General features: G+C 31.2%; 2 protein-coding genes across 2 annotated transcripts in view; both read left to right on the top strand.

The window, feature by feature from the left end:
- The first annotated feature begins 3,557 nt into the window (after positions 1-3,557).
- On the top strand, positions 3,558-6,240 carry LOC105362102 (lipid storage droplets surface-binding protein 2-like). The gene is made up of 3 exons (XM_011499451.1): positions 3,558-3,933; positions 5,047-5,284; positions 5,682-6,240. The coding sequence occupies exons 1-3, from the start codon at positions 3,634-3,636 to the stop codon at positions 5,951-5,953; spliced, it is 810 nt and encodes a 269-aa protein (XP_011497753.1). The 5' UTR covers positions 3,558-3,633; the 3' UTR covers positions 5,954-6,240.
- Positions 6,241-10,416: 4,176 nt separating this feature from the next.
- LOC105362101 (lipid storage droplets surface-binding protein 2-like) overlaps positions 10,417-10,605 on the top strand; it is a 6,040-nt gene continuing 5,851 nt past the window's right edge. The window contains exon 1 of the mRNA XM_011499450.1: positions 10,417-10,521. The gene's annotated coding sequence lies outside the window, so the exon portion shown is untranslated. The remainder of the gene's footprint in view (positions 10,522-10,605) is intronic.

The raw sequence follows: 10,605 nt of genomic DNA, 5'->3' as shown, positions 1-10,605 counted from the left end.
AGTTTCACCTACTAATGCGATTGAAAAATAATAAAATAATTCATTACGTTTATAATATACGAATCTCGTTTGTCCGCTGAGGAATGTTTACTTTTTCTTTTTCCTTTTCTTTTGTTTTCTTTTTGTAAAGACGAGTCACGTGACTTACACACTACCCCAAGCTAAATCCAGTTATTCACCTCTAAATAGCCATATAAAGCGAAAGATCGAGGCGCTCGCCTTTTCCACATTGCAGCTAACGTAACACCGCACCAATGTTCTTACATGAATCGATTGATCGAAAACTTACACCGACGACTTCTTCATCAATGTCATTCAATTTGAACAAAAAGCAGAAGTGAGAAAGAGTTGCCGCCTATGAAATGACGGCGAAACCGGAAAAAGCCACCGCTGCACATCGATCCCCCAGCAGCGAATCAAAAGCTCCCGGACGAATACACGTAGAGGAGACCAAGATCTTCCCGTCCATAGAACTCAAGAAATCCTCTCTGGACTTTCGCCTCGTACGACCAAACGCCCGGACGAATACACGTAGAGGAGACCAAGATCTTCCCGTCCATAGAACTCAAGAAATCCTCTCTGGACTTTCGCCTCGTACGACCAAACGCCGTGCTTTGGTTTCACTCTCTCTCTCTCTCTCTCTCTCTCTCTCTGTCTCTGTCTCTTGTCCCTCCCTGCCGCCGCCGCCGCGGCCGCCGCCGCCGCTCTTCGGCCGGCTGTTTTCCGTCGCTCGCGCTCCATCCTTGTCTTTTGTCGGCCCGGTGGCACCGCTTTCGCCTCGCTTATAAGTGTTTACCCAGTGCGATCGCTTAGTGTGTTTCACGCTGGATGCACGTCGCCGTATGTGAGACGAATAGTCTGAAGAAATAGACGCGCTGAGGAAGCAACGAGACGACGCGACGCTTACGTCTAGTGAGCGATCTTTGTGAGTATATATTTAAACGCAAGTGTCGGATGCATACTCGTGATTATTAAATTCAATTGTTTTTAAATGCTTATGAGGAGGGATAGATAGATTAATTGGAATTGTCGGTGATTGTTAGAGTTTATATCCGGGGCTGGGGAGCAGGGCCAGAAATACAGTTTACTAACTTGGTGGAATAAGCGTATTGTTCATCTCGAGGTTTAAATGCATAAATAATATGATAGTCGAAAGCTTGGTAATCCTAGGCAATAGTTTTTACGGTTACAAAAACCTTAATCACCTATACATTAACCACCTCTATCCAACAATCATAATATAAACATATGTATAATTTACTTTATAACGGCTGATCTAATGACGATTCGTCATTCAAATCTATGTGATAAATTGTGTATCGAATTGAATAGTTTATTGTCGGTTATACATGCGTAACTCCAGGGCAAATGGACTTGTTTCGTTAAATTTATGGTATAGACGGCTTCTGTTGTCGACTAATGCGGCAAAATAGTTTTAAATTCTTGATATTAAAGTACCTTGTGCGATAGTCGAATCGCTCATAATTCATAATCAAATTCGCTTCTAATAAAAAGTGTCGGGTAAGCTAATTCAGTACAAGGTCAAGCATAGACTTGAAAAAATCGCGCATCTGTTGACGACTGACTTTGCATAATTTAACTTTTAAACTATCATTTTTACATTGACGTTAAGACGAGTTGAAATTCAAATGTCCTCTCATCGAGCTTTAACGTCTTAGGAAAAAAGAGAAAAAATATAATATATATATATATATATATATATATATAAGCTAATTTTTCTTTCTTCATAATTACGTAAAGTGCCATGTATTTATGCCTAAGCAACTATCGTTCCAATAATAATAATAATAATAATAATAATAATGAAGTAAGTCTTATGTAAAATATAAAATTACGTCGTAAAACTTCCATAAAACTTCTGCTTAATATTAATGATATTTAAAAACAACTCCATAACTACTAAACAGGCATCCAAGAAACTTATTAATCCACATTTAATAGAATTTTACTTTTAGACGTTGGATTTTATTAAAAATGCAAGTAACTGTAAAAAAACATTTTATATAAAATAAATTACAACGAAGCTTAGATTATGATGGCTAATAACAATACAAGCTTATACTTTACATATAAGGTTATCATATCGAAAGCTTATTTACTCAATAACTGTAATACATTCAACTATAATTAGTTTATACTCTAACAGTATAATTTGAAATACTACTAAAATTACGAAATACGTTGGTTAAATGAGATATTATTCGTTCGTTTAACAGTGAGATAAAACAATATTTACTTTGTCAAACAACCAATGCTATCTTCTGTAGCTACATCCTATGAGATAAAATGTACTTCTTCTATTTTTACGCTTTAACGATATTTCCATCTCACTATCATCATATTTTATTTATTTTCTCCATTTTTCAATTATTTAAGCATAATTCAAATAATGCACATTCACGATAAAATCGGTAATCGGCTACAAAAGAAATTTTATTTGAGAAATGAGAGCGTGCTAGGCGCAAGTTTAAAAAGAAAAAAGGAAAAAAAAAGAAGAAAAAAAGAAAAAAGAAACAAAGACAGACTACAAAAGCCATTCAATGTCCATATTCGTAGTCATAGGTTGGCGTTCATTCTTTAATGATTGGTCGTAACCTTCTCTGAATTCCATTGAACCTTCGCTCTCCTACTATTCATTCGGATTTCATCGATTCATCATTTATTCAAACAGCCCCGAGTTAAAATTATTATTTATCATTTTGTACATTGATGTTTCGGAAGAAAAAAAAAACAAAAACAAAAAAAAACGTATAATTTTCACAATTGTTATAAATATGTGCAATAACGTATCACATACTTCTATTTAAATTACTTTTTTTCCATAATACTAGACATATCAGTCTGTGCAAGCAACGACTCCGATGATTATTTATTGCTCATACCCACTTACCTTGCATTAAAATTATCAAAGTGATTACAAATAAAAATATAAAAATTCTTCAACTCGAGTGATTAGAGGCTGACGATTATTACAATTCCAGTATTAAATTATTCTTCTATAATAGATACATAACCTTGCCAACAATATTAAAACGATCAATTAATTAGTCGAGAAAATTAAATATAAAGGAAATAAAAGCCAATATTATTTCAAATAATAGACTTAATACATACTAATTGAAAATTGATAATGCTCATCCTACAGCCTCTCCGATAATATTATTGAAATTCTATTAAATGTCGTATTAATAATCACCACCCTCTCATCCTCCCTAACATTAACTTTAATACGTAGGCCTTTGCTTACTATTGACATCGCGATAATAAAATACATTAAATTATAGATTTATTATAGATATACGGATAAAACCGATGGGAGTGCTAATGAATTTGACAAAGTACATTAAGCACGATAAGAAAATAATAAAGCCGAAACCATAGTAGATTAAAGTCTTTCGAAGTTAACGAAATAAAAGCAGCGAAGCATTGGAGAATAAAAAAAAATATATTATCGGTAAAGCAGTTTAAAAAGCGACGATTAATCTGTATGCCGGTGAAAGTGCAGCGTGTGTCAGTGCTTTCTCCGTCTGTGAAGTAAACCGAAACCATAAAGATCTCTCGTTGGCTTTCAATTCCATATATCACGAAGCAGCAGCCAAAGCCGTCGTTAAAATGACGACGCAACCAGCCCAACTGCCGCAACTCGAGGTCATGCACCGGATGCTGGAGCTACCGCTGGTCGAACTCGCCCTGAACAAGTCCTCCTCGACGTACACGCGATTCAAAGACTCGCACCAGCTGGTCAAGTGGGCCCTCTCGACGGCAGAGTCGTCGCTCACCTCGGCAACGAGGCAGGCCGCCCCCTACGCCAAGAAACTCGAGATGCCGATCCACTTTGTCGACCACACGCTCTGCCGCGGTCTGGACCACATCGAGAAGAAGATGCCGATTGTCAAGCAGAAACCGGAATTGGTAGGCTCAAGCACGTATAAAAGAGCACCTTTTTTCCTTGTCCCCTTCGCTCGTTCCGTTTGTCGAATCCGCACGTATGCCTTTCTTTACTGCCTCCTGATTGTTTTCTCTGTTTGGACGTTGAAGAGCGGGGATGGGTGAAGATGGGGATGTGGGGCGCATGCTCTCTTTCCGATTGCCCGCTCTCCTAGAAATGGCCTTTTTTCTGGTTGCATTTGAAAAAGCCAAAAATGCAGAAGAAAGTCAGGGTAAAAATATTCGGTTCGGCATCGATAGATTACGCAATGGGGTGACGGGAGGGGGGGGGGGGGGGGGGGGGGGGGGGGGGGGGGGGGGAGGTGCCGATAGGGGTGGAATACGTGGAATATAAGATGACGTAGATAAAAGTTAAAAAACTTTTTCATATTGGCATATCAGATTATACGCATTCCTCATTACGCTAAATCTATCGAATGCGGTGCAATTCGGTGCACATGCACTCGAAAGCTTGTAATTATATCACTGCTAGTACTCTTTATTAACTTCGATTGCATTTCTCCGAACGTAATCTCAGTCCACTGAATTGAATAATTTAACGCTTGCAAAAAAATTGATCGTGTCCGTGCACTATAATTAAAATCACTTGCGTTATTCTATCAACGTGCGCACGTTGTTGTATTACAGGCCAACATTATTAACTCGATTACATTAAGATTTGTATTAAGTCTATTAAGATTTTTAATTTATGAACATAGAGTTTTCCCTCGATGAAAGATATTGTTTTAATGTTTTAATTTTTTTTAAAAAAAAAAAAAAAAAAAAAAAAAAAAAGTTCATAATACGTACGTTTAAGATTAATCTCGACGGAAAATAATAAAAATGCCTAATTCACTATGAGATTTTTATAAAGAGAAATTCAATAAAATGATTCTTAAAATAATCGAACTTCTATCGTAACGTAGCTTCTATTATCTTTACAAGTAGCTGAATTTTTCGAGTCTAGTGCTAATTTATCGCTACTCTATTATAAAATCCTTTCTCAAGTATTAAGTAAATGAAACATCTTGAGTGCGACGTCTTCTCCCTCTAACATTACAGCCCTCCTTAACATTACAAAAACTTTAAATTCTTCAGATTTTGGAAAATGCGTACATGTTGGCTGTGCACACGGCTGCATCGACGTTCGTTTACGCAAACGAACTAGTCACCACTCAAGCTGCAACCATCAAGGATATGAGCTGGAACAAAATGAATCAAATACTCAGCACGAATTATGGCATTGCGGCGGTTCATGGCCTCGACTGTACAGCTATCGTGGTCGAAATGTTGATTGACAAGTACTTTCCCCCAATCGGCAACGAGGAATTCCCAGGTTCATTATACTCACTATTTAGCTTACTATGCAGTTGTCCGGCAATTGCTCAACTGCGCGAGGTTTTTCTTTTCCACATTTTCAGAATGCTAATAAAGGAAAACGTAAATTTCTAAATGCTTCGCTTGCAACCAACACGTGATACGGAATTTTTATAGCACACCGACTACGGACACATCGGACAATAATTCACGATTCCCCAAACTCACAAACTCCGTTTAACCATGAAAATCTCATTTGATATTTCATATGAGCGGAAATTATACTTCGACGGTCAGTAGTGGCGCGATCGAATTTCCAAGCCTCGTTAACTTTTTTGTTTTTAAAATGATCGGTTACACTCTGCGCTGTAAGTTAAGCTCCGTAGTCTTACCAACGCGCAATTATTACATTTCAGAATCAGTCTCGATGGAGGAAGACAAGCTCCTCCATACGCTCCAAACGGTCGGACGTCTGTCTAACAAAGCGACCAGGCGCGTTTACATGCACGTCGCCCTTCAGTTGCGCACTCTCAACAAGGACAATCTGAAGACGTATTTGAGTAACGTGGTGAGCTTTCTTCATATGACGCAGTATATTGCTCTCATTAGCGACAAAGTCAATAACCTGTCCGTAGCGCCAACAAAGGAGAAGGCTACGAGCAAGAAACATTCGAAAAAAGTCAAATAAGTAAGACTGGAAGTTCCTTTACACTGCCTTTTGACTCGTCTATAACCGACTAGCGCATTCTAATCAGCAATTTAGCTACTCCTAATGTGTTATGATGCTTGCAAATAAGCTAATAGCGGCAATGTATTTGTAATATTATCATTATCATGAAACTTGAGCAAATAACGATATAGTATGATATTATTAGTCTATGTGTCACTTTATAACTTTGTCTATCATAGATGCTTTTACGTTTGAATAGTACGCTACGTTTTGTTGCTTATTTTCTTTTACATATATATACACATATATTTTAACACACGCGCACACACGCACACACACACACACATATATATATATATATATATATATATGTATACACACCTTATTGCTATATGTAAGGAATTAAATATCATTTTAATCACTTTCACCCAAGCCAATGCGTTCGTCATTGAAATATGAAAAAATTCAATGTGTCTCGACTCATGATTGATTAATATGTTATATATATATATATATATATATATATATATGTAGACTGGTAATAATAAGAATCATATAAAGAGTACAAATATAATTATTAACAGTATTTTTTAACAAATATGTATGTGTAATCCAAAAAAAAAAAAAAACTGCAGAATTAAGAGAAAAATAAAACGTGTTCCTTTTAAAAAAAGACGAAATTGTAATCTTTTGTATGAATTTTATATATTTGTTTAATTTATATAATAATACTAATTATACAATAATATGTTATATTAAAGAAATAATAGAACGATATATGAGAAAATTATATAATTTCATACAATTGAAAATTAAATTATATCAAATTGATGTAATTACCAAGCACTGTATGTAATAAATAAATGTAGATAAAATTGTGGCTATTGACGTATTTAAATTTTGTAAGACATTTTCTGCTATTGACTAATTATCATTTGACTATTCCATTTACAAACATGTTTTAAAAAATTAACTACATTACATTATTGCTAAGCCTGTATAATATGAAAAATAAAAAATCTGTTTTTCGTAATAATGATTTTTTCTTATAAAATGTCTATATTACGCACTGCACTACTTTCTTTCTTAGCTAACAATATAGGCACAATAATAAAAATTATTATAAATTACATAAATTAATATAGTTCATAAAATATTCATCATCACCCCCACCCCACCCCGTTTCAGTATAAATTTGTGTTCGTGTTTAATGCCATTATGATGAAATTTTGCGAGCTGCTCTTATCATTCTAATCGTAAGATTTTCCCAGGTATATTTTTGATTTTCAGTACAATGATTATCCAGCCTATCGAAAGGAAAAAATTTATCAAAATTTTTGTTTATATATTGTTTTATATGATAAAGAAAAAGAAAAAGAAAATTAATTTTTATTCAAATTAACATAAACCTTAATTTAATTCATTATACTTTTTGCATTTGAAATATACATATTCCGCATGAAGTGCTACAAAATTACAATTAAAATAAGTTAAAATGCTAACATATAATATGATTCTTAACCTATTTTTTTTCTCATTTTAAATAAGCTACAACAATTGATAGCAAATAATTCTAATTGCGATATCATGATTTTTAACTTGATGATTAATCGTTTAATCTATGCTGTTATTCTAGGTACGCTAATACATTAATCACCGACAATCTTATGAAATTACGCAAAGAAAGAAATCATTTAATCAGTAAGTATTGATTTGAAGAATCATTTGATTGAAAAATAATTCCAAAGTACAATAGAAGCTACGTGTTTTATTTATTAAAAATTTGCAATACGCTTGCTTAATTGCAACGAAGAATTATAAATAATATATAATTTTATCATTATTTAAATTATCTTCAATTTATTAAAAATTATAAAATGTATTTTTAATAATTTTATCTTTTAATTTTAATTATCTTAATGTTAAGAATTTATCTTATAATATGTATTATACTATTTATAACTATAATTTATTTTATATTATTATCTTATTAAATTTAAAAGAAAATCAAACAATTTTTAAACAAACTTATCGTCAAAGTTCTTATATAATTTTTCAATTATTAAGTTCAAAGACATACGTTATAGTATTATTTTCAATTTTTAATAACATTTTTAATACTCTTACGTAACGTAATACATACAAAAATTTCATTGTTCAATGCCTAAAGCTGAAGAAGATATTTGAATTTTAATTATCTAAGCATTTATGAAAATATATAAAAATCAAGTCTCAATGACTTTATTACTAAATGTTATTTCAATATTTATTTTAGGAAACATATTTTATTCGTTTTTACCTACATCTTCTGCTATAACGTAGAGCAAAGATATCATAGAAAGAATCTTACCAATAAACTCCCTTGCACTTGTATAATTTTAATTATATTTCTCCTAACTTATAATTTGGTTATAAATTATAATACTCCAAATATACATATACATACTTCTTTTTTTAATTTTTTAGAAAACAATTGATGCATGTATATTATGTTGGCGTCCTCGTTTCTAGACAAAAAGGCTGGCGTGACAGATTTCACTATGTTATATCTTTCCGTATTATTATTTTTTTAATACTTATCTGAAAATTAAGGTTACAAAATTTTTAAAAAAAAAGGTTATAAAAGGTTATAAAATTAAAAAATGCCTCCAGAAAATATAATTCTCTGCATATGTATAAACTCTACACAAGTAAACATACACGCGCGCGTATATATATAAAAACAAAAACAAAAATATATATATATATATATATATATACATGATGTCTATAAAATTTAATTAATTTATTTACATTGCTTATTCTACTTCATTCTTACTAAATATAGTCAAATTTTTCTACTAAAGAGGCTTTTCCAATTGAATCTTTTATACCTTTTCATTGTTTTAATTGTACATCTTAAATGTATATGTATCTTAATAGGCGAGTATCTTAATTGTATGTAATCTTACTATTGAAATCATTTATAAATATATAATATAAGTGTTATAAATATCATTAATTTAAAGTGCCTTCGTAACATAAAATAACATTAAAAAATGTTTATTTGTAAATATTTATTTTCTAAAATATATTATGAAATTATGTAAATTGGAAATTTTATATATATTAATGCGTGCATTATATCGAAATAAAACTTAAAATTCAATAATACTTCAAACCTGTCTAATGACAAATTTTTATCTCATTAGAGATTTTTTTTTTTTTTTTAATGATACCATTGATCTTCATAAAGTGCAAATAAAATTATCGAATATCTATAAAGATGATAGCATATTTTTAAAAGCTTTATTTGCGACTTCTATTCTTTTGTTTTAAACTTGTTTTAATAATGCCCTGAAATTTTACAACAATAGTAATTATGAGGAGTGAAATAAGGAAGCGCTACATTTATAAAAATTTATATGAATAATAAAAGTTAATAGTATGCAAACAATTCCCTTTATTTAAATGTATATAAAATATTTAAAGATTAGGTTAGTTCAAATATATATATACTAATATAAATAAGTAACTGCTAAGTAACTATTTACATATAAAAATATATATGCTGTAATTAAATTATTTTTATCTATTAATATTATTCTATTATTGGATTATTTTAACTGTAAATTGTATATATAACTAGAATATGTTTTGAAACGTGTAAAAAGTAGGGATGAATATAATAATATACATAATTTACAATTAAATGCATTTAATTTATTCTATTCAATATTAGTCAATTTTGTAATGAATTTTTATTTACAATTAATACTTTTGATAATAATATTTTGAATCAATTACAAGTAATAATATAATGAAAGACAACGTTATATTATTATTCTATTATTTAATCCAATACGTTCCAATAAATTGTATATTGGTCATTTGAAATAACAAAATTAAGAGATTTCTTAATAATCTATTCTTATTGTTATTAACCTAATTACGCAATAAGAGCATTATTAATTTTTACTAATTAACTAATAATCATTATAATTATTATGATTATTTCAGTATATTCCCAATTATTTTAATATTCTACAAATATTTTTCAAGCACTTTTTTTAGCTCCAAATTAATTTATTCTACTTTTTTAATAATGTATGGCGAGGGTTTTTCCAATGGCAACTACGGCACTGATCACAAAGAGTGAGGGAAAATAGCTTCGGCTACATATGCACGAACAAGAGTCACGAGATTATTTGAGCAGTCGTACGACAAAGTCTAAAGTCCAAAGTTCGTTTTGATTACATTTAGTTCTCGATATATCGAGTAACAATCGAATAGTGGCGCATAAACGCATACGCTCGGCGCATACACGCACACGCTCCTATATATATATATATATATATATATATATATATATATATATATATATGAACACACATATAAATACACGCACGCACGCACGCACGCACATACACACACACACACATACATACATACACTTGCACATAAATAAATAAATAAATAAATATATATATATATATATATATGCATGGTTATAGGCAAGCATATATGTAAAGTATAATTTGCAATATCGAAAAAAATAATATCCGGATAATCAGGGAAAATCAACTGCTTAGAACAAAATTAATAAGGTAAGCAATGACATTTCACTAAACTATTTGAATCCGATTGGTTGAATATCTTTTAATTTTGATACCATTGATAATTCTACACGA

This window comes from Ceratosolen solmsi, unplaced genomic scaffold (assembly GCF_000503995.2).
Source record: "Ceratosolen solmsi marchali unplaced genomic scaffold, CerSol_1.0 scaffold35, whole genome shotgun sequence".
Lineage (NCBI taxonomy): Eukaryota > Metazoa > Arthropoda > Insecta > Hymenoptera > Agaonidae > Ceratosolen > Ceratosolen solmsi.
The sequence above is the reverse complement of the archived record's forward strand: the minus strand, read 5'-3'. Positions and strand labels throughout refer to the sequence as shown.